This window comes from Vicia villosa, linkage group LG2 (assembly GCF_029867415.1).
Source record: "Vicia villosa cultivar HV-30 ecotype Madison, WI linkage group LG2, Vvil1.0, whole genome shotgun sequence".
NCBI lineage: Eukaryota > Viridiplantae > Streptophyta > Magnoliopsida > Fabales > Fabaceae > Vicia > Vicia villosa.
This window is the reverse complement of record NC_081181.1, coordinates 198,305,098-198,331,318: the sequence shown is the minus strand read 5'-3', so window position 1 is coordinate 198,331,318 and position 26,221 is coordinate 198,305,098. Positions and strand designations below refer to the sequence as shown.

Genomic DNA, 26,221 nt, shown 5'->3' with positions numbered 1-26,221 from the left:
CACGCTCACCGCACCAATTTGTTGTGAAAAACGATACCAATAACAAAGTATAATAGGGAATTAGGGAAGAGAATAAGAACACAAGAATTGGTTATAACTGCTATTCTTTTACTTTCTCTTAAAACAAGATTACAAGTTTACAAGAATAACAAATAACCTCTCTCACCCTAAATTAGGATTTGCAGCTTAGCAATGATGAGAGACTAGTATGCTATTTATAATAAAACCTAACATACTAACTAATGGGCTTTTTCCACAAGGCCCATTACACAAGTCAACTTAATAAACAAGCTAACTTAACAAATTAGGGTTTAAACACTAAAACCTAATTTAACATGCTAACAACCCTAGCATCTTCGACACAAGCATGTGAACAACCTTCGACTTCATGCTTAACCCTGTCGAACCAAGAAGCTACCCTTCGGCCATACTAGAGTTCGATCCAAAATCTCACACATTTTATGTAATATAAATAACTTTGTTTACCGGTGTAATCATTTAACTCATTTTGAAGAGTGAAGTTTGCAATCAAAGCTATTTGAAGATTGGCTGTAACCAATATTTTAAAAATCGGACCGGAAATCGAACCGGTGAAGTTTCTGATTTAAGATTTAATTGATTCAATCGGTTAAACCTATGGTCGAACTGTTTATTAAATAAATCAATACTATGAAACTAATTTTTAATAGATATGTCACACATAATCATATATTCACAACTTACAAAAATAAATATTTCAAAAATCAATTACAAACCTAATACAATAATATTCTTAGTACATATAATAACACAACATAGTTGTACACTTCATTTTAACCATCATTTAAGAATAATTTGAACAAATTAAAGAATTTTAGTAAAATAAGTTAAACATATTCAAATCAAAGATAAAATAATAGAACATAATAATTAAAATAAAGTTCAAATAATTAATAATACAAAAATTAAAAGATAGAATACAAAAAATAAACAATATAGTACACTTAATTAAACAACAAAAAATAAATTCAAGTTGAACTACGACAAACATATGGTGGAGTGTGGTTAAAAGAAAAACTATAACGATTGAGGAACTTAGAAATTTGTATGTTTGTAATAAAAATATAATTTTTTACTTTTTTTAATTTGAGAATTTATGTTAAGCTTTAATATTTACTTAATAATTTTTTTTTAAAAAAATGGTCAATTTGGTGCGTGTTTTTTTTAACCGGATGGTTTTACAAAACCGGCTCCGGTACTATGGTTCAAATGATTTTGAATAGTTCAATTCGATTTTTTCGGTTCTATTCGAGTTTTGACCCATTAGCGGTTTTGAAAGATTGACCAAAACAGATTCATCTTCGATTTACAGTCCAACCGGTTGAACTGATCTGTTCAGTTTATTTTTTAAAACATTGATTGTAACACATGTTGTATTTTCATTTATCTATTGTCACATTAATCTTTTATGAACAGGACGACACTAATTAGATCCAAATAAAAAAAAGCAAATGTTAACCAGTGTCTTCAGGGCACTTTTTAAGACTTTAAAATAGTAAATTTATTTAGTAATTTGCGTATTTAATGCCTTAAAAATTAAAATATTTAATTTTCTATAAAATATTTTATTTTTTTGGAATGCTTAACCATTGCCCTGAGGACACTAGTTAGCAAGAGTCAAGGGGTGTACATGGGTTGGGTTGGACCGGGTTTGGCCCAACGCGTTGCCCAACCCGTTCAAATTTTAATGGGTAGGATTCGCCATCCAACCCGCAATTTCATTATCAAAACCAACCCAAACCGACCCGTTCATCTATGGGTTGGGTCAAATTGGGTTCTTGAGTTGTGTTTTGAATTAAAAAATAATTTTTTTCAATAATGTTGTAACATAATTCAATACATTTATACTCATTTATAACACACAAAATAAATGAAGCACATCATATAATATCTAATAATATTCATCAACATGACATAACACTAGATAATAGTATAAAATTCCACAAGACACATTATTTTTTATAAAATACGTAAGTTGGAAATGATACAAAAGAAAATAAGAAACAACATTTAGTCTTAGAATTACGTAAACTTGTTGATTTAGTAGTATTATTGGTGGAGAATAAAGTTGTTTTGGAAAAATTATGGTTAGTATCGAGATAATAATTTTATATTTCTATGTAAAATTATAATAAGAAATAAGAATTACTAATGTAACATTAATGGATTGGGTCAACGGGTTCACGGATTGCAAAACTCAAATCCGATATCCGAATCAAAATTATATGGATTATTGCGGGTTGAGTTGGATATACCCATAACTGAACGAGTTCGGTTAATTTATGAGTTGGTTTGATTTGGGTTAGCGGATTCGTAGGTCGACCCGCACCCATGAACATCCCTAAGCAAGACCCATAAAAAAACATAAATATAACTCTTAAAAGATAAAATGATTATTGACTTACGAATAATTTGTCCATACTATATAACCCTTTCAAGCCTAAATACCTAAATTTTTCATTAACTTTAATATTATTTCAAATAAATAATTTAAAATATAAATACTTTTATTCATACATACGCACATATTTTCTACTAAATTTTTACTTTTTAAACGGCAAAAACCACACCGCAAACAAGCCTAATCATCCTATAACAATTTATTATGCTACCATATAAGCACGTTATAAAGCTAGATTTTATAACTTACTATAATGCTAAATAGTTAAATTGAATTTTATATTTCATCATAGAAAATACCCCACAAAAACTTATATAATTTTTATTTGACTTTTAAAAAACATTAATAATAATAAAAAATTCATGTGTTGTTCCCAACTGTATTGTGTATCACACCTTCATCTTCCTCCAAGTTGCGAAGAAGCAAAGCATTGTGTTACTTTGCAAGTTCGGATTATCCTAATCAGCGTCGGTTTCACCTCCCTCCAGAAACCTCCGCGAGCGTCGGTGGCGCGTCCCTCTCACCGTTCCCGTATCTGACCTCCCAAAACTACTCTCTCATTTCCCCCTAACCTCTTCCTCAGAGGAAAGAGGGGGAACTCAAACTCTCACAGATCGATAATGAACTTAGGGTTTTCCCGCTCACACCCATCTGTAAGTCTTCTCTTCCCAATTTCACACTAAATTCCTTACACCGCGTTTCGATTCTTTAATTTTCCGGTATCTTCAATTATATAACCCTAATTTTAAGGATAATTGATTTTGAATGTTATGCAGGTGTAGATACTGTAATTAGGAGTTATGTCGAGGCCCATGTTGCTTGTTTTCTTGATTATTATACTTATAATCACCTCACAGTTCGAGTGGAAGCAACCGCTTGTGGCTGAAGTTGAGTTGAATCCCAGTGTATCTCAGAAGCAGCATCATGTTTCTAATGCTCAAGAAACCGTTAAGGAGAAGGTTTTGAAGTTTTTCTCAACCTTTTACTTGTTTTTGGTTTATGCATTTATGATCAAGTTCTCTGTTGAGTTGATATATCCCACTAACAAGAATGTCTTTGATTTCAAAAGGCACCTATAGTTCACTAGGAACTTTGGGATAGCTTAGAAATGACAGAACCTTGAAAGATAATGTTCTTTTGTAGCCCCATCTTCATAGTTATATTTTGTATTAATGGATTTGATGATCACAGAGTGTCCTAGATTTCAATTACAACTACCAAGCCTTATTCCACTAAGTGAGTGTCCTAGATTTCAACTGCAGTACTAAAAATTATAAGGCTCTGAAAGTAAAATTTAAAGCTTATCCTTTCTAAAGATGCATTGTATGATAGTTTAAGTAGACTTTGGTGGACCAAAACTTGAAGTGTTCACCTTAAAATCTACTCCTTTTCTTGTGATTTTTTTGGAGGGGTGAAGGGGTGTTTGGTATTCTCTTTTCAAGGATGATTATATATATTCTTGTTGACTCCTTCCCCCATAATAGAGCTCTGAAAACTTCAAGTCCTGAGTTCTTCTGTAAATCTGGAAATTTATGATTTTGTCAAAATCTAGATATGTGATTTGGGTTTAATAGTGTTGGTGAAAGCTATATATGGATTGGTTAGATAGAAATAGGGACATACTCTCTCCAGTTTTGAATATAAGCAATCTAAAAGTCATGTTTGGGGGCTAACATTTTAGCAAATCTTAACTAACTATCATATCTAATCTAATGATATTAGTACTAAAACATCCTTAAATTTAATTAGATTTTAGTTTTCAATCACTATTTTATTCTTATGAAACAAGTTCCCATGAAGGGCAGTTTAAGCATTACAATTACCTTTTTGATTATTTAAAGAAAATTAAATGAGATTAACTACTTTTATTAAAGAGTGTGAGGTAGTTTATTTATATACAAGACGGAAAGGTGTATCTTGTTTGGGTTTTAGTCTGGTTGGTTGCTTCCTTAAAATGTGATTTAAAATGACAATGGGGTGGCAATTTATTATGAATTTCCTATTGCACATCTTTCTAGTTCTTAGGCATTTAGATCTGAGAAATTGCTTTATATGGTGACCTTTATCTTTTTCTTGGGGAGTTGCATTTTTTAAGCCTTTTTGTTATCCAATTGCATATTGTTGAGGAATTGTCCATTATGTGCCTATACATTTTTAAAAAACCATCTGCAATGCTCAAGTTCTGTTCAATAATAAAGCCCAAATATGTGTGTTTCCTTCACAAGTCCGGGGAATTTAAATTATTATCTTTACCTCCCCCTCTTATTTTCTTCCTTCGTTCTCCCATTTCCTAATTTTAGAATTTTCTAACCCACCCACTCTATGCCCCTTGTCCCATTCTGTTAATTGCAGCCCATTTTTAGTGGGCATTTTCAATATTTCATATCCTCGTAGCTACTGAGGATCTGACAATTCTCCCCTCAAAAGATTCACTGGTTTGATAAATCTTGCTGATTTGTGCAAGGAAACACACATGTGTGCAAACAATGAAATCTCACAAAAAACTAATATGTGAGTTTCCTTCAAATATCAGTAAGGAGTGTAACTCCCCAATCCATTATCCATTTTCAGTATTAATACAATCTTTCCATACTCTGTTTCCAGAGTAGTTCTAGTTATAGTCAATATTCCATTCTATTTGGCCCGGTTCCTATCAACTTATATATTTTTCAAGCATTGTTATATTATCATCATATTGGATACCCTGTAGCTATTTTGTTTATCCTATCCTAGTAATTCTTTCTGATTAAAATATTTCATTCGAGTGAGTTTTGGCCATGCCATTTTGTTTATCCTATACTAGTAATTCTTCTAACCCATCAACTCTTTGCCCCTCCCCCTCTGTTAGATTTGAGCGTCTCATTTTAAAATGTATATATAATGGTAAATTGAACATTGCATTCGCTGGAAAATTGCAACTTATCCGATGTATGTTTCAAAGTTGGTCAATCATTATGTGAAAGTGTTATTGTAAATTTGGGCACCTGAGCCATAAACTATATTTGGTGAGTGCTGAAGACAATCTGTGTCGCCAATAACGGGATTAGAGTCAGTTCAGATAAAATTTTCTTCAAATATTCATTGAAATAGTGACAATGATTATTGAGTTTTCTAAGCAATAATTTTCTGCTGAAGTTAAATAGAGGTTCTACACATTCTCCATTAAGTAAACACTTCAAAAAGTTTATCCTAAATTAGAAATCTAATACGTGTACTAGCTGAAAAGCTCTTATATGTTAAAATCTGATTCCAAATTGGGCCATATTTTATGATGGCTTATCTTCATTGTATATAACTTATATCTATTTTTATTTGGATGAAGTTTAGTGCTATATATTTGTATAACTGTTACATGTTTTTACGTGTTTCTTTTATACAAAATGGATGTTTTTACTTGTATGCTCTGGAACTCAAAATTTTGTAACAGAAACATCTGTTGTAATCATGCTTTTTTAAACTTGATTTTACTGAAGTTCTCTTTAAATGATGTTGCTGTCTGCAGATTATTTTAGTGCAAGAGAAGAATATTCGAAGACTTAATGAACTTGTGCGGCATCTTCAGGAACAACTGCAGCAATGTAAAGGAAGCAATGGAACTATAAATAGCACTGTAGGCCCTCTAACTGAGCGGATTCTTGAGCTTGAGCGACAACAAATTTTAGAGGATTAAGCCTTTGCAGCATGTTAATGAAGCTAATCTTGATGCTCGAGTTGTAAAGTTGTTTCTTAGTTCCTTCCAAAGGAATTGTATTGTTGTAACCGTTAACACAGTTGCTACATGTATGAATTTCTAATCTGAGCTCTATCTCATTGTGAAGACCCTCATCATTCAATGAAAAATGTAGTGTTTAAATATTCTGTTCACCGCCAAATAACAAAATAAGGCTGGGCCATTTTGTTCAGATTAGTGTTAACATCAATATCATGAGAACTTCATAAAGAAAATGGATTGAAAAGGCAGTGCAGCAATGCAAATGCTATGTTGCAATATTTACTAGCAGGTTGTTAGATGCACGTTCATACTTTTTCAGAAGATATAGTTGAAATAGGGCTAAACGAGAGATTGGAAATTTGGAGACGAGCTTTATAAATGCAACTTTTGTTTAAGTAGAAGTAAGAAGAAGTATATAGAATGCAAGTTTAGCAAAAGGCTAAAATGAAGTATATAGAACGTAAGTTTAGCAAAAGCCTAAGATGAAGTATATAGAATGTAAGTTCAACAAAAAGTGTAAATTATGGGTTTAAATATCTTGGTGAAATGGAGGTGGGCGTTAGAGATTTTATGTAACACAAAAGTACCGCTCAAACTGAATGACAAATTTTATTAAATTGTGGACATAGCTATGATGATATACGAGACAAAATGTTGGCGGTTAATAATCAATACAAGAATAAAGAGTGTAGCAGAGATGACGATGTTGTGTTGAATGTGGTAAGACTTAGACATGATAAGATTATAATGAAAATATTAGAGTGTTGGAGTAACATCTATAATAAAAATGATAAAAATGATGGTGAAAAGTAGATTTAAGTGGTTTGAACATATAAAAAAAGACATGTAAATTATGTGGTAAAAAGAGTAGATAAGATAAAGATGAGTCAAACAATTAAAGGTAGAGAAAGACTTAGAAAAATTAAAAGAGAGGATTAATGATTTAGGTAGAAGTATGGTGTTGGATAGTATATTATCACATAAGTTGATCTATTTAGTCGATCCTATTTAATGGAATGATGTTTGATTGTTGTTGATTGTTTTTATCGTATTCATTTCCTTGATCGAAACACATTTTGCCTTTTTTAGTATATCAAACACCAATTCATATGTACGAAAACTTTTGCACCAATCCTGACTTTCATTGATTGGGATGGAGAAAATTCAACACGTATATGAAGGTTTGCATGAAGGTAATCATTTCATTTGTTTCTAATTCTATCACGCGTGCAAAAATGTCCACTAGCACTTAAAAGAAGACTAGTTTAATATGAACACACTACTAAATAATGGAAAATAGTTAATTGACCTTTGCAAACAAAACAGGGTAGATGGATATATATAAAAACAATCAAACAAGTTTCTTCTTCTTGTGTTGGTGTAGACACTTTCCGTAATACTCATCAATTTTCTAATATAAAAAAAAAAGGAGTTAAGACTTCTTATTTTCTAGTAGTTTATGTTAATCACAACTCTTCAACTATAAAAGAAGATACAAAACCTATTCCTCACACACAATACAACAGTGTTAAATTCTCTTGAGAAAGAGCTTTGTTGTCTATTGTAGTTCTCTTCAGTTTGAGAGATTAATCTCTACAGTTGTAGTCTCTGTAGTTGCGCATATAAGATTCTCGATTTTTACTGAAAAAATAAAGATACATTAATTATAGTCTTAATTATATATTGAAATTAAACTAAATTAAATATGATGACAATTTGTAACATGGCCAATAGTTGTACAACTTGGGATTAGTCAAATTGTTAATTTAATGTTCTCCTTGGCTTTACACAATAGTAGTAATAAATATCATGTATATGGTCTGGATTCAGCGTAATGCATCTAATATTCCGGGTCAAAATGATCAATTTCATTTGTCATTAAAGCAAACCATTACTCTTATCAACGTGCATGTTTAAATTTTTCTCTTATTGTAGGCTTCTCCATTACTAACCATAATTAATTTTAATACTATTTAATCAAATTAAAGTCAATCAACACCTTCCCCCTCTGTTTCCGCTCTCTTCAATTCTATTATATATACATAATGATCCTATTTGGTCTAAGATATCAAAAACACTAACATATTTTCTTCTTCAAAATTGCAACCATCAGCCATGTCTTCGGAGTTTTCGACTTCGTCATCAGTTTGCAGCACGGATGGATCATGTGTGTCTTCCAAGGCTGAGGAAGAGACAGGAGCTATGGTTCTACGAGGTTGTCTTCGGTGTCACATGTATGTTTTGTTATCGGAGGCTGATCCTAATCCGAAATGTCCCAAGTGTAAGAGCACTGTGTTGCTTGATTTCCTTAATGACAAGCAAAACACCGGAAAAGCAAACAGCTAGCAATGTGCTCACCATGCATAGATGGTCAGAGGATGATGAAATGTAACATGAATTTGTTCTATTCTATTTCATTTGTCTATTTAATAAATTATATATAGATGGTTACATTTTCCTTTTCAATTTTCTTTTCATTAGATTCATTGTTTGCAATACAAAAGTAAAGATCACAATTTAAATTCCATTGAATTCAATTACATACTGATGCGTCTGTAATGCAATATCATCAATGAATCACAATTTTTTTTGTCATCGCCTTTCTTTTTGAGGTGGTTCCAGGTATCAGATGATGTTTTGATGGTCATTTTAGTGGTATTTATAAGTACCATTGATATGTTTCGAGGAAGGTTGGTGGTCTGACTTCTAATCTTAGAGTTAATTTTCGATTGATTCTTCTTGACTTTTGCAGAAAATATCATCAATGCTTGCCACATCTTGATTGTTTCTTCATGTTAGTTCAAAATTCTTTGGGTTTGAAGAGTCTTGGACCGAAGGGTTCCAATTTTGCTTTCATCAAGGAATTTTGGAATCTAATGAAATGTGAAGCAAGGATTTTGTTTGCCCAATTTTATGGCAATACTCGTCACCCTAAAGGCTAGTTGATAGTTGTATTTTTGTTGGTTAATGAGGTAATTAATAGTGTGTAAGATGTGGGAGGGTTGTTTGATCTTCAAAGTTGATTTTGATAAAGAGTATGATTTAGTGGATTAGGATTTTTTAGAGTATATGTTGGGTAAGATTGACTTTAACCAAAAGTGTGTACAGTAGATGCATGCCTGTGTTTTCTTAGGAAACATATGTTAAAGAATACTCAGTTCCAATTCTACTATGTAGAATGGGTTTTGACAACATATGTTTGATAATATCAAAATGCGAATAAACAAACACATCTGCTGATTTAATATGATAGTTCCGTTTCGTACAAGAGAAATACAAACAACGGCACAACTTATATATTAAGCTATACCTAGTTTCTGTATCATTCAACAATCGACTGAGCTAATATATGGCTCTTTTGACGCCATTATCATCTTCCCGGGCTAACATGATGCCCATTGTCGAATCAGATGCAGACATATACAATTTCATAACTTTACCCCTCATGGGAGGTAACAACACAGAAGGTTTCAACAGGTACAGCTTGATGTCATCAAATGCTCTTTGATACTCTGATTCCCATCGAAATCCTTCTTCTTTCTTCAAGCTCACCAGTGGCGAGAAAACATTTGTTTTGCCACTTAGATTTGATATAAATCTCCTTAAAAAATTTATCTTCCCAAGTAGAGACGGGAGCTGCTCTTTATTCGTCGGAGGCTTTATGTCGAATATGGCATTCGTCTTGTTTAGGTTTATTTCAATGCATTTCTTGTGGACCACGAAGCCAAGGAAATTGCCTGCATGGATACAAAAAGCACACTTTAATGGATTCATCTTAAGTTCATATTTCCTCATCCTTTCAAAGGATTGTCGAAGTTGGTCTAAATGGCCACTTTCTGATAAGGATTTAATGACTATGTCATCTATATAAACTTGCATAAATGTTTCAATAAAATCATAAAACATAGAGTTCATTAGCCTCGGTAGGTTGCACTAACGTTCTTCAGACCAAAAGACATTACCACCCATTCATATGTGCATAAGGCCCCAGGGCATCAAAACACTATTTTAGACACATCTTCCTATGCAATAAAAATTTGGTTATATCAAAAATAACCATCTAAAAGAGTTAAATACTCAAAGCCAGCTGCTGAATCGACTAGCATTTCAGTTACTGGCATTTGGTATTGATCTTTTGGAGTGGCAAAATTCAAATCTTTAAATTCGATACAAACCCTGAGAGTGCCACTCTTTTTAATTACTAGGATGATGTTTGCTAGTCATTCGGCGTACCTGGCAGGTCTGATAAATTTGCTTTTGAACAGTCGCTCGATCTCATCCTTGATCTTTGACATGATTACTGGCGTAAACCTTATTGGGGTCTGCTTTACTGGACTTTTATCAGGCCTAATAAGTAGTCTATGTTTTACCAAATTCTGACTAAGTCCAAACATTTCATTGTAATCCTAGGAGAAGCGGTCCTAGAACTTCTTCGAGACCTTGATCACTTGTGTTCTTAGGCTTTGGTCGAGCTTGGAACTTATGTAATTTTGCCTCTTAGTTGTCCCATCTCCTAAATCCACTTCTTCCAAAGGATCTCGAGCTTGCATCCTTTGAGTCGATGTTATCGGATGTTTTCTTCTCAAATCCTAAAGGCTCATCGTTGTATATACAATCGAGCCTACGGCTTTCTGAAGCTGTTTCTTAGCCATTCTGGCCAGCTTCCTCTGTGTGAGAGTTTTCACACGCCGTGGCTTCAAAGCCATTATTTCTCGAGATTCGGCCTTCAAGATCCCTAATATTCTATTTTCAGTCACGTAGGCCAAAATTCGAGCTAGTACGCTTGATTCAGGCATCATTATCCTCTGACTAAGACCATTTGTTAAAACCCTCAATGGTATCTTACTCCCACATAAAGCCATGGTATGAATGAAGCTTTATGAAGTAGTATACATTAGCCGCTTTAAATCATATCCTAATCCTGTAGGCGTACATGGCAAAATGTTCGCCAATGATCAAAATTCTTTCTTTTGATGTGGTTTACATCTGCACAAAAGAAGCTTTGGTCCACTTCGATATGTTCCACAATCCCGTCAGGCTTCCAGATCGCGATTCTCTGGTGCATGGAAGAGGGAACACAACCTACCCCATGTAACCACTCTCTACCGAGTAGCAAGTTTTAATTCGCCTTAGTTGGGATTACCACGAATAGAGTTGATCGGAAAAATAGCAAGTGTACTATTTTTGCCTCTGTAGTAACAATAGGGGAAATTCCCCGAATTTCGATCTCAAGGACTGCGTAGGAAATACAGATTCGTAAAATATGATTCAATTGAACAAAAGATTAATGTTTTGGTTTTGTGGATTGAATCCTTGCAAAGAAAAATAATGAGAAAATAAATTGATTTTTGTTATCAAATATATGAGATGCTAGGGTGAGTGGTTGATTTGGCATGCAACACTTCAGAATTAAGATCTCTTCAACAAGTTCATAACATTCAGTTACCACATCCTTAGGGTGTTTCCTCCTAAGTCCTTAGTGAGAAAACCTTTGGTCTTCCAACCTAAATCCTAAGTCCTTAGGAACCTAAATTGAAACCAAGCTTTTATATAATCAAGATTATGTGGTAATTATAGGGTATCCCTAGTCCTAGGTGATATCTACTATAATCAAACTATGCACAAACCCTAACAACTACAGTCCTGTATTGTTAGCCGTAGATTAATCCTTATTTGACCGATAAAGAGAATATTAAGAACATTGCATAATTTAACTGAAAATCATAAACCAATGTATTGACAAAATCATAAAGTCATCGTTATTACAAAACCAAATCAGGACCACCCCCCTAGCATTGGGGGGTTTAGCCTCTCATAATATTCAAGAAAGACATAATAAAGAATGTAGACATTACTCAAAAATAATGGTGACTTTGATCTTCAATGGTGGAAACCCTTGAATCTCTCTGTCTCCAAAACTCCTGATGAAGCTATCTCCTCTCCTCTGTGATTTTCTATCGTATGATGCAAAAGTTCCAAAATAATTCTCTCAAACTCAACTAAATAGTCTAGGTACAAATCTCAGCCAAATGAAATGTCTAAAGTGCCCTCAATGTGGAGATTTAATGAAAAAGCCCTAAAATTGGAAGTTTCACGCTCTCAGCAGCACTGGCCGTGCTTGGACGCACGGGTGGCCGTGTTGCTTTTTATTTTTATTTTTGCTCCCAGCCATCCTGACACGGGCCGTGCGTGGAAGCACGGGCGGCCGTGTGTCGTCCCTGGATTTTGTATGGAGAGTGCCATTCTCCTGACACGGGCCGTGCGTGGAAGCACGGGCGGCCGTGTTAGACCCCAGAACCTTGAATTTTCATCTTTCTCTTGCCTCTCCTTCCTTCATAGTTGCTTTGACACTTAAGATGACTTGTTCAAACCTGAAATTCATACACAACTAACCAAACGGCATCAAAAGAATCTAAATAACTTAAATTAAAACATAATGCAAAGTAAACATAAAAACAATGAAACATGAAATACTTAAACAAAAGCAATAAAAAATTGATCAAAGTGTTACCGAATCGACAAATTTAGACCGAATACATGACAGAAATTAGGTAGAAATGGTGACCGATCACAACCCCAAACTTATCTCATTGCTTGTCCTCAAGTGATGCAAGAGACCAAACAGAGGTCACCCTGGATTTTTCTTTCCACAACACTGCCAATGTTATTCGCAACTTGCGTCTACCTTTCTAATAGAATCTCTGGCTTGCCGAACCAAACTTTCTACCACACTTCCACATCAGAGTACCTTTTAAACCTGCAAGCTTTTTCACACTTCTCACCAAATCTCTCAGGGTTAAAGTGTTTTGCACTCACAAAAATAAAGGTATGCAATATCAACTCTTAATTTTGAACAAATTCTACCTTCACTACACTAACAAAGTTCACACACTTTTTGAGGTCTTCTAGGTTGTAATGGGGTTTAGGTACGGTGGGATACACAAGGAAATGGATAAACAATCGGTTTTGGGTTCGATATTCATGTTGTGTATCTCGTAATTGTGCTCAACTTGTTACACAGGGAATTTATTCGACTTAGACTCATTTGCTTCACTCAATTTTTCTGTGAGTGCTTAATGTTACTGAGTCTTTCATTCGGGCAAGTTTTTCTCTTTTTTTGTGGGACATACATTCACATGTCTCGAAATTTTTATTTTCATCATTTTTTTACTTGCCCTCTTCTTTGATGATTACTACCCCAAACTTAGATTTTAGCACAACTCTGAAAACCACAACATTTATGCCGAGCAAGGGTTGGAAGTGTTTGGCTACGGGTTAATATATATGGTTATAACAAACAAAAGGATATGGCTCAACTGGGGTAACAACGGATAAACATATAATTTAGGATGGCTAGAAAGGCTCAGGTGGTAAAACAAACAAATGCCTCAGTGTGTGTCCTCATATTATGCTACGTCAGTAGAACATACGCAAAATCAGAATGATAAAGTCATACCTGAATGAACTCTCATGATGATCATCTGTTGTGTTTGGCTTTCTATAACCTCACCATGTTGGGTAAGCTTACAGGTTCCAAAGCACTCCTCGTGTCATGTGGCTCTTTTCCGGCGCAGGTATACCATACAATCCTCTTGGGCCAGTATCAGCAAGTCGCGTCCAACAGTTACTTTTCTTTCGGCTGCATTAACCTCCAGGGTGCCTCGGGGGAATAGGTTCAGGTTGCACCTTTCATCCACTAAATACCATTCATCATTCATTCGGCATCCATAAGTCAATCTATAACACAATGTCAACATAACACACAAACAAAAACAAAAATGGAAAACAACTAAAAGCAAATGAAAAGAACCCCTCCCACACTTGAACTAAACATTGTCCTCAATGTTTTAGAACCAGCCTTGGAGAGGTTGCTTACAGAGGTATTGCATTCCAATGATCACTTCCTAGCTTCCACTAGAGATGCTCTCTTTTATTTCCTGAAAATAAAACAAACAAACAAAGAAATTAATTATTGAAACTGTGGGTTGCCTCCCACGAAGCGCTTCGTTTAACGTCGTATGGCTCGACGGTCCATTACCCTTTATTATGGAGGGTATTTCCTTTTCCAAACCTTGTTGCTTTTCACTTCCGCAACCACGAACTCATGAAGATGAAAAGCATGGATAACTTTTCTCTTCAATTTACTTCCCAAATTCTTCTTGACTTCCTTAGCTTTCTTAGGACTTTTGACAGCTACATAAGTTGGTTCCACCCGAGAGGCTATGCTTGAAACGTTTTCTTGGAGCTGTTTAGGCTTTTTGTATTTTTCCTCACTTTCTGTCATACCACCAGAAGTTTGATCATTTACAACCGCCCTATGTTTCTTAACTCCTAACATCTTCAAGGTTACTTCTTCATCAAAAGATCTCAGTGTTAGTGTCCCTTTTTCAATGTCGAGGTTGCAGCGGCCTGTGGACAAAAATGGTCTCCCAAGAAGGATAGGAGTTTCTTCGTCTTCCGGAATGTCCATGATGTGGAAGTCAACAGGGAATACAAACTTATCAACTTCCACTAGTACATCTTCAGCTACCCCATATGATTTCTTAACGGTGTGATCGGCGAACCTTAATTGTGTCTTACTTTCACTAATCTTTTCCAATTCAAGCTTTTTGAAAATGGACAACGGCATTAAACTCACACTAGAACCAGAATCGAGGAGTACCTTTTTAAATGTTATATTCTTGATAGTGCATGGTATCGCCACAGCTCCAGGATCTTTCCTCTTTATTGGGATCTTTCTTGCTGACGAGACTATTCTACACTTCTCAGTTTCAATTTTTGATTCTCCTCCCAGTGATCTCTTTTTCGCCAACACCTCCTTCATAAATTTCTTATACAAGGGCATGTGCTCAAGTGCTTCAAAGAATGGTAGATTTACCTCTAGCTTTTTGAACAATTTAGTGAACTTCTCAAAGTCTTTCTCTTTTGAATTCTTCTTTGTCACTCTGGAAGGGAAGGGTAGTTTGATTACTGGTTCATCATCTTTCTTATTTTTTTCTTCAAATGGTTTAACCGGTGGTATCACAACTTCTGGCTCTTTCGGGTTCTCTCTTATTTCCAAATCTACCTCTATTACCATAGGGTCATCTATCTCCTCTTTTTCTTTTTCCGATTCTAAAACCTTTTTACTCCTTGTTGTAACAACATTAATCTTCTCTTGATCTTTCGGATTTTTCACAGTTGCGCTCGGAAAGCTACCTTGTGCCTGTAGAGTGAGATGTTGTGCTATTTGACCCACTTGAACTTCTAGATTTTTGATCGAAGCTGTGGTGTTCCTTTGGTTGTTTCTGGTTTCTTCTTGAAACTGAGAGCATTGTCCAGCCAGTCTCTTAATAGCTACTTCCCACTATGCCTTCTGAGGATTTTGTTGTTGATCTTTCCAAGCAAAGTTGGGATGATTCTTCCACCCTGGATTATAGGTGTTAGAATACGGATTGTTTTGCCTTAGGAATTTGATTTCTTCAATCTGCTTGGGAGTAGCAACACAGTATACAGTTTGGTGAGGACCTTGGCAAATTTCACAACTTACAGGTTGAGCTTGTTGAACTTGAGCCACCTGTTGTGTACCTATGTTCATAGCCTTCAGTCTCTTTTCAACTTCTGCAGCTATAGCATCTTCAACCCGGATTTTTGAAGTTTCCAATTTAAGGTCAATGATTCCTTCCGTTTTGCTAGCACACCTGTCATACAACTCCAAATGCTCATTTGCAGCTATTGCTTCAATGATTTTGATGATGCCGGAGGCTGTTGTGAAATTTGTTGAGCCTCCAGCTGCTGTATCAATCAACTGCTTTGTTTTCATTCTGAGCCCATTGACAAATACTTGCATTTGTTCAGTCTTGTCCATATTATGAGTGGAACATGCTACTAGAATTCTTTTGAATCTTTTGTAGGCATCTCCTAAGGGTTCACCCTCTTTCTGCTTGAAGTTCAAGATATCATACCTCTTCCTTATAAATACAGATGCGGGAAAATACTCATTCAAGAAAGCCTTCTCCATCTCTTCCCATGATGTGATACTACCTGCTGGAAGAGAATAGAACCACTCTTCTGCTTCCTCGGCTAATGTGAACGGGAACATTCTCAGCTTCTTTGCCTCTTCTGTATGCCCTTCAATTTTTAGAGTTGTACTCATGGTCAGAAATCTCTGTAGGTACTTGTTTGCATCTTCATTAACCTTTCCGGTGAAAGGTTTTCGTTCCAGCTGATTTATTGTACTCGGATGCAATTGAAAATTTTCCGCATTTACCGGTTGGTTGACAATTGTTAGTCTACCACCCGGTGTGTTCGTAGCACCATAGTCTCCGAGAAGCCTCTCAGGTGGAGGTGGATTCTCGCCCATAACTTCTTCTTCACTTTCAGAATCTGAACCAGAATGAACTGAAATAATCTCTTCTTCAGATTCCAGTTTTTCTCGACGAGCTTGTCTGCGCCTTGCGTGCAAGGTTCTTTCGATTTCTGCGTCAAAAAGAAATTCAGCTGAGGCCTTACCTCGCATAAACAGATTAGACAATTATTAGAATAAGAAAAAAATTAAAAGTGCAGAAAATAAAATTTTAGTCGCAGAGCAACAAAATTTCAATTGAACTTAAGTTAAAAATCTGTATTTTGGCAGTCCCCGGCAACGGCGCCAAAAACTTGATCGGAAAAATAGCAAGTGTACTATTTTTGCCTCTGTAGTAATAATAGGGGAAATTCCCCGAATGTCGATCTCAAGGACTGCGTAGGAAATACAGATTCGTAAAATATGATTCAATTGAACAAAAGATTAATGTTTTGGTTTTGTGGATTGAATCCTAGCAAAGAAAAATAATGAGAAAATAAATTGATTTTTGTTATCAAATATATGAGATGCTAGGGTGAGTGGTTGATTTGGCATGCAACACTTCAGAATTAAGATCTCTTCAACAAGTTCATAACATTCAGTTACCACATCCTTAGGGTGTTTCCTCCTAAGTCCTTAGTGAGAAAACCTTTGGTCTTCCAACCTAAATCCTAAGTCCTTAGGAACCTAAATTGAAACCAAGCTTTTATATAATCAAGATTATGTGGTAATTATAGGGTATCCCTAGTCCTAGGTGATATCTACTATAATCAAACTATGCACAAACCCTAACAACTACAGTCCTGTATTGTTAGCCGTAGATTAATCCTTATTTGACCGATAAAGAGAATATTAAGAACATTGCATAATTTAACTGAAAATCATAAACCAATGTATTGACGAAATCACAAAGTCATCGTTATTACAAAACCAAATCAGGACCACCCCCTAGCATTGGGGGGTTTAGCCTCTCATAATATACAAGAAAGACATAATAAAGAATGTAGACATTACTCAAAAATAATGGTGACTTTGATCTTCAATGGTGGAAACCCTTGAATCTCTCTGTCTCCAAAACTCCTGATGAAGCTATCTCCTCTCCTCTGTGATTTTCTATCGTATGATGCAAAAGTTCCAAAATAATTCTATCAAACTCAACTAAATAGTCTAGGTACAAATCTCAGCCAAATGAAATGTCTAAAGTGCCCTCAAGGTGGAGATTTAATGAAAAAGCCCTAAAATTGGAAGTTTCACGCTCTCAACAGCACTGGCCGTGCTTGGACGCACGGGTGGCCGTGTTGCTTTTTATTTTTATTTTTGCTCCCAGCCATCCTGACACGGGCCGTGCGTGGAAGCACGGGCGGCCGTGTGTCGTCCCTGGATTTTGTATGGAGAGTGCCATTCTCCTGACACGGGCCGTGCGTGGAAGCACGGGCGGTCGTGTTAGACCCCATAACCTTGAATTTTCATCTTTCTCTTGCCTCTCCTTCCTTCATAGTTGCTTTGACACTTAAGATGACTTGTTCAAACCTGAAATCCGTACACAACTAACCAAACGGCATCAAAAGAATCTAAATAACTTAAATTAAAACATAATGCAAATTAAACATAAAAACAATGAAATATGAAATACTTAAACAAAAGCAATAAAACATTGATCAAAGTGTTACCGAATCGACAAATTTAGATCGAATACATGACAGAAATTAGGTAGAAATTGTGACCGATCAAGAGTCAGTCCAGTGGTAGTCCCTACAACCACGTCTACTTGGTTAACTCCCAAGGACTTGTTGGTATTTCCCTCACAATTCGACAAGGCCATGTTATTCGGCTTCAGATCCTTATCATACTTGCCAATTTTTTCCGAGTAAGGAATGTGGAATTACATTAATGTAGGCTCCGCAGTCTATCAAAACCCCTTTTTATCCCGACCCCCTTGACTTTGGCCCTTATATATAAAGGTTTCAGATCTTGTTGAATTGCCATGTCTGGTTTTTCGAATACGGCCTTGTCCTCATCAACAAAGCCACCATACATCACATAATAACATAAAGGGTTATGGGTTTCCATTTCCTCGACCAGTCCACACTCCTCTTCGACCACCTCTATGACCGTACCATATTCTAACAACAACACCAATATCATGTTGCAAATTATATCTAATTCAGGCTCATAATCTGAATCGAAATCATCACTCGCCATTTCCTCATCTTCACCCATTTTGGTTTTTGGCTCTTCATTTTTCGCCATTCGTGGCAATGAAGGAAAACATCTCTGTTTGACAGGCCTTCTTATTGACTCACCTTCATTTGTAGCTTGGCTACTTTTGTTTGAGCCCCCTGCTTCGAAGGAAACTTTCTTCTTCTGCTGATGCCTTCTCTACTATGTCCTAGTTATAGGATATTTTCCCATGTATTTCTTGAAAGTATAAGATTACATCTTGGAGGTTCGGGAGTTGTGTTGATACGAGTATCCCACACCAACCTTGATTAACTTCAATTTTCCCCAATCAACTGTTGATCTTCTTGCAGGTGCAATCTACTCCCTAGATGGGACATTAGAAGGAGGGATGTATATCCTTCATTGCTGGGTTCTCTAAGGCACTCCCATTTTGTTTAATACAAACTTTACCTGTTTATCTTGTCGAACATTTCTTATTTGCCGATGAGGGTTGACTTTTTCCAATTCCTTGGTTGTCTCCTTGTCGAAAAATGCACTGCAGCATGTGTAAAGCATGATCTCTAAGTCTTTCAGCCTACATTTGTTCAAAAAATCAATGAGTTCTTCCTTAGCTTTAGGTAAACTGCCTTCACCTGCTCTTCATATATGGCCTCAACCTCCTTTGGGTCGATGTCGTCAACCATATCTACCAAAATGTCTAAAGAATCGACAAAGAGAGCTCATCCGACCTTGGCATCGACATCCTCCTCTACTCGAGGCTTCTTCTTGTTTGCATACTTCAGTCTTATGTCTTTTAAGCTGTTCTTAACCAGGTCCTTAAAAAGTACACATTGAGAAGTTTTATGACCAAGGAAATTATGAAATTTACAAATCATTTTTTCTTTCTTTGCTCCAATGATGGTGTCTTAAGCCATTTAGGGATTATGATTTGGCCATCATAGACTAGAAAATCAAATATTTCATCACACTTTGTTATATCAAACGTGTATGTTTTAGTGACAAACTTTTCATTTTTAGGCTCGACGGAATTTTCCCGTTCTAAGGTTTTACCAACTTACATGCATAAGGAGGCCCTGGCTTTAACTCTGCCATGTTAACCTCATTTTCTTTGACATAGTCGCAATCTATGCCACACAAGTTCTCATTCACTTCAACATATGCGACTTTCTCTTTTTTATGATATTTTCTTGACCTAACTTTTTCAGCTTTCAAGTGTTCGTCTTGGCAAACTCTGTCTGATAATTGAGCCATGTCTCTTACGTACTGGGTGTCTAGTTTCTTCCTAATGGAATAGTCCAGACCCCCTGCGACCAACTCAAATAATTCATGTTCAGACACTTGAGTAAAGCATCTTGACTTTATTATCCTAAACATGTTAAGATATCCTAAACATGTTAAGATAATCGTCTATTGATTCAGCCACTTTCTGCCTTCCACTGGCTTATTCCTGGAGGCTAATCTTAGATTGTCCCATCCAAAATTGTTCGTGGAATGCCCTTTCTAATTTACTCCAATTACACATGGAATATGGAGGTAATATGGTGAACTTCGTAAATGCATTCTTAGTTAGAGAATTTGGAAAGAATTTCATCTTCAAATTCTCGTTATTTTCTCTGTCTCCCGCCTCTAACTAGTACCACACTACATGTTCGACAGTGGACTCATTAGTATCCCCTGTAAACTTAGGGATTTTCCAACCCTTTGGAAATTCAGTCTACAATACATACTCGGATAGAGCAGAGACAAATTTGGCATACATAAACTGACATTAAGGCCATTATGGACTATTATTTGTTCGACCACATTAGCTATGTGTTTTTCCTACAAAATTATTCTACTGGATGTTTCTAACGACTTAGTCGGAATCTTAGTTCCTATTTTCCACAACTACTTCTAGTCCACTATGGTCCATGTTGCCCTCAACTACCCTGGGTTAGTATTTTAAACTGATGCTTGTGGAGCACCTAAAAAATTAGCAATTTGACCTATTTGATGTGCTAATTGTTGGTAATTTTGGTTAGTATTTTGAATCAAAGGATTGAACATAGTGTCAATTTGTTGCGTTAGCATGCTAACCATTTCATGGTTACTCTCATCCATCTATTGCCTTCTACATAATAGGGCAGTATTAGTTAGCATTGGCATAACCTGTGGTTGCACCACTCGACCTGGGCTACTCGTTGCAGATATTGATGCAAAATGATAATTTAACGGCGAGGCTATCGTTGTAGTGTTATCTGCAAATGTAGATGTCTGGATTTCCAAACCTGCCATAAGGCGGCCGACATGCTATACGAGTAATCTCTAATGCCTAGAGGTAGCATAAAACTTGAGACACAAGAGAGCCACGGGTCCCTTACAACGGCTTGAGTGAACCTGGGGTTAGTTAGAGTATTCACCACTAGTTTTAACAAAACTCCCACCCTTGGGATCGACGTCGAAGTGGATATTTGACTTATAATAGGCTTGGTTACTCCAATAGTACTTGAAGTCCTTGCGCTACTAACCACTGATTCGAAGAATTATTCTATGTCTGAGAGATTAATTTGGGGAAAAAGTGTTTTATGAACGCCCCATTTCAACGAGGGCTTTACCACTTATCAAACGCATAAAAATCCATACATAAAAGGGTTCTCCTATAACACGAGATTAACCAAGAAAATGTAACACTTTTCTTGTAAAATTCTGAAAATTTGCATGAAAGGGTCCTACTCAGTGTGCCAATTTATTTTTGAGTGTTTTTGGCGAAAAATCATGAGTTTGATTAGCTTGTGGGATTAACTTGAAGAATATCAGGACTAATATGTGCAAATTGAATGTACGAGAAAATGTGTTTGCAAATTGAATGTTTACGTTTGTACAAAGACAAAAACGAAAGAAACTTTAATTGAAGAAGAGTTTGGATAAAGGTGATGAATGAAAAGTGCAATAAATGACAATAAAGACAATGAAATAAAGGGACGTAGACTCGTACATGTTCCTCACAAATGGTTTCACTCTTTGCCTCGGGTACTCCAGTTTTATAGAGAGATGCATGAACTTTTGCGACCCCGAATAGATAACTGTCGATGGTAGTTAATCCTTAAAATATCAGACACTATTCTCACTAGTTGAATATCTACGTTCTAACTTGCTTCCCAACGTCTTTAGAGAGATAACTGCTTAGGAACTAGACGTCATGCTGATAACCGTCTACCAACGTGCTTTGAATTTCCCAACCGCCTTTAAGCCTAGCCTATCTGATTCAGTTCCAGTAACGCTCATCGAAGCACGTCCTTGATTACCTGGTATTTAGACTTATAAAATTATTCTATGTCCTAGACAATTGGTGGCCTTGTTGAATCTAACCATTATGTTGAAATTCGCTTTTCGAGATTTTGAACATGTTTAAAGGAAAGAGTGATCCTAATCTTATGGATCTACGATTGAGATTCTTTTAAACCAAGCTTAACACTTCGTCAAACGCTTTTTGGGTCGACGTATTTGATGAGTTGAAGCCCTTCTGTCGAGATTCCTCAATATTTACCATCTTTCAACATAATAAGCTAGTCTCATTTGTTGACTTTCCAGATTAACATCATGCTCTTATACTCTAAACTTTTCAACTTCCTTTGATTTCATTTTACTCTATATAAGTTCGTGTTTATCTCTATGATACTACACTATGTATTACTTATCTCTATGTTACTACACTACACCGATAACATAAGTACAAACATGATTTTTCAATTGATACTGCAGTTGTGTAATACTTCTCTCAAGTGATATTGTATTCGAGTATGTATTCGGCGAAATTAAAACGAAGAGTTGATGTTATATTGTAATAATTTTGTTTCGTTGTTAAGGTGGTATTGTGGATTCCAGATATAATGAGGAATTATACTCTATGAAGGGAGGAATTGATTTAATTCTTAGTAGAGAGCGTGACTCAGTTGAGCTATCTTGTAAGCGATGGTATATTGAGGCCGATGAGTGTGTACTTGTTCTGATGGTTAGGATGTTTAAATAGAGGAAGTAAATCAGGAATTAGTTTCGTTGGATGCGAGTAAGGATTGCTAAATGGTAGATTAGTACCATGAATGATGAAGAATGATTCTTGAAACAAATGAGTAAAGAGAGTCGGAATCGGGTAAAACTCAGAAATCTATTTGGTATAGATGATTGTGATGAGTAGTCAGAGTAGTGCGGAAGAAAACAGAATGTAAAGTGTTGGATAATCGATGGCTTGACTTAAGAGGAGTCAGATAATTGGAATTCAATGGTATAGGAATATGAGTATTGAGTTTCTTGAAGGAAGCGGTTGGTGAAAAGTGTGAGTATTATTTTATCGCTCAGATGGAAAAATATGTCTAAGGTTGGTATGTTTGTAGATGGTATGCATTACTGCAGTGTTGATCAGTGTGATCATACTATAGATTGTGTAATTGTATTGCTCGGCTGTTGAACGTATTGTATAGGTTGTACCTCAATGTCCTATTGTTGTTAACCTTTAGGAGATATAGCGAGTGATATACTATTGGATGGTCAAATGCGACGTAAGAACTGGGATTTGAATGCATGAAACATGTTTCCTGTTGGTTATGTCAGATGGATTTTGAGGATTGACCGATGGTAACGTTAATTGGGAGCTGGAGAGTCAGGTGGAGGACTCTTATACGAGCTGGTTACTTGAGGTATGTTTTCGAGGACGAAAACTCTTTTAGTGGGGGAGAGTTGTAACACCCGTATATTTTAATTTTTAATTTAAATGGAAATTTAATTAATAATTAGAATTATTGGTGGTTTGAGGGATATTAATTGGGAAATGATGGTTATGTTGTTGGGCCATGTGTGATGTTAAGGAATGAGGGGGTGTTATGTTAGTAAAGGCCCTATTCTAATTAAAAGGTTATTTTATAAAATAATAAGGAATGGAGAATAAGAGAAAGGAATGTGAAAAGAGTTTGGAACACGAAGAACGTGAAAGAGGAGCAATGGAGGGAGAGACCAATCAAGAACTCTTGGCTAAGGTAAGGGGGGACTCTTCCGGTTAATTTCTATTATGTGATTATGGGTAATGGGATGGATTAACGTATGATTCGATTCGATTGGGTATATTGGGATTTGATATTGTTAGGTATGTTATGATTTAGGATAATTGATGAATTTGTATAGATTGTTGGTTATTGATGTGTTGTTTTGATGTATAATGATGTGTGATGAGAAATTCGATGATTATATGCCTGTATGCGATGTCTGGAATCGTTTTTGGGTGAAAAGGATGTGAAATCGCAGAGTCTGAATGCAGACCCGTAATTCTGCAAAATCGCCAGGTCGCGCCGCGAACCTCTGTTTGCGCCGCGAACCATTGGGCAGAAAACCAGGAAGTTGTGATACGCTCAGGTCGCGCCGCGTCCATGTGTTGGCGCCGCGAAGGCGTAAGTTTTTCTCGTTTCGCGCCGCGAACCCGGTTGGCGCCGCGTGCTGTAGCGATAATTGTTTTCTTTGAAAAATGTAAAAATGTGTAACTTTCAAACCGTAAGTCCGTTTTAGACGCCGTTTTGGACGTTGTTCCTTAAATTGAATGTTCTACCATATAAAATAAATATAACAACAATAACTTGATTTTATTTTGAAAAGTATCATTTTCTTCAAATGTGGTTTATTCTTGTTTTGCGTAGTTGATGAGGTGCAATGGTTTGTTGTTTGCATAATTGAATATGTGCAATGATGGGTGTTGTTATAATGTGATTGCTTCTGCTTGTTATGAAAAATGGATGTTGTTCATGGTAAATATGGTTATCATGTGTTTTGATGAATGATGATGTAAATGCTCTGTTATTGTTGGGGTGATTTGTTGTACTTGGTACACGATTGTGAGAGGTGCTATTGTTGTTGCACTGTGTGGTGAATGTTTTATCTGTTATGATGTCGTGGATGTAACTGGTAATTGATATACATATATTGTTGATGTAAAATATGCATTTATTTATAGTTGAGAAATAACATAACTGTGTGTGGCTATTGATTATCGTGGTGGTTGATGATTATGACATTTGGTTGTTTAATGTTGATGGTGAGCATGTTATGGTTGATACATGCATTTCATAATCATGTTGTGGGCTGTATCCCTTATGGTGGTGGGACAGCGGTAGCTAATTCCCATTGTGTGGAATTGGTGAGAGAAGTAGCCGAATCTTTATGGTGGTGGATCGGTGAGATGGGTTATCCCATGTTTGGTACCACATGCATATAGTTGCATTTGCATTAGGTTGTTGTGTATAATATTATAACATGAATGGAAGATTGTCCAATGTTATAATATTTGATGACGGTGTAATTGTTATGGTGTTGTCTTTTGGTAATGTATTCTATTATTGTGTGAATTGATGAATAATAGATGTGAATCTGAATATATGACAAATTGGGTGAATGATATATTATGATGTTTTGTTGCTTATGAATGCATAACATTGATTAATTGAGAATGAGACTCACCCTTACTTGTTGACAATTTTCAGATTAAGGAGTAGCGGCATTAGTGCTCGGTGAGGATGACTCGTAGAGTTTATCCGTTGTTTTGGGTCGTGTCGGTCATGCTCTGATCTTGTAACACTGGGGGACGATAGTTATAGAGATTTAGGAGAATCCTCTATTTTATTTGGTGTTGGATTATGGTTTCTATTGGTTATGTTGATGATGTTCCTTATTCCGCTGTGATAAACATAATTGTGTCTTTGGTAAATCGTTTCCTAATAAAGCATGACTTGACCATGATTGGTTTATTTATTTTAAATAATTGTGGCACCGTTGTGTTTATGTTTTACTCTGAAATATTTATTTAATTGCCGTGGGGTTTAGATGGGTGTTACAATAGTGGTATCAGAGCAGGTCGGTCCGTCCGGCCAATTGTTGAGTCAATTGAGTTGCACGACGGTTGAATACTGTCGGCATTTTTATTCCTTGGTATGCGACATGTGAGTGAATCACTGTCGGTACTTGGTTGTTTGTTGCAGGTGTGGGATTGAAACAAGTGGGGGAGAAGCTTCGCTTCTCGGTTATGTTTCAGTTGAAGAAGATTGATTCAGTAGGCTGTTGTTGGAAACAGTGCGAGCGTTGTCGGAGGTTGTTGTTTTCCGAGTTGAAGGTGACTTGGAATTAAGACTTCACTGGGGATTGAGTTGGAACATCTTGAAGGAAGGTGATTAGAGGTAATTGACAGTTATTGTAAGAGAAGGAGATTGGAGAGTTGCGATGTGTCAGCTCTGCTGGTGCTGCGAAGTTGTCAGTGAGTAGTTTTACGTCTCGGAAGAGATTCAGCTGCAAGTTGGCAAAGAGGATTGCTGTCGTAATGTTCCAGAAATCGCACTTCGGCGATAGGATGTGTTGCTCAAGTCATAGGGATGTTTGGAAGTGAAGAGGTACGATAAGGGGCTGTTTGGAATGTGATAGGGTTGAAGAGAATGAGTTTTGGAGAGAGATTTTCGTAAGCAAAACGCAGGAAAATCGCTGAATAGCTGCAGAACTTCGAAAATTCATAACTGGAGTTCTGTTCATCCGAATTGAGTTCCGTTTGAAGCGTCGG

General features: G+C 36.1%; 1 protein-coding gene across 1 annotated transcript; it reads left to right on the top strand.

Moving 5' to 3' along the window:
* Positions 1-2,806: 2,806 nt before the first annotated feature.
* On the top strand, positions 2,807-6,295 carry LOC131653532 (uncharacterized). Its single transcript, XM_058923705.1, has 3 exons — positions 2,807-3,093; positions 3,217-3,399; positions 5,943-6,295. Exons 2-3 carry the CDS (start codon positions 3,241-3,243, stop codon positions 6,108-6,110), a joined length of 327 nt encoding a protein of 108 aa, XP_058779688.1. The 5' UTR covers positions 2,807-3,093; positions 3,217-3,240; the 3' UTR covers positions 6,111-6,295.
* Positions 6,296-26,221: the final 19,926 nt, after the last annotated feature.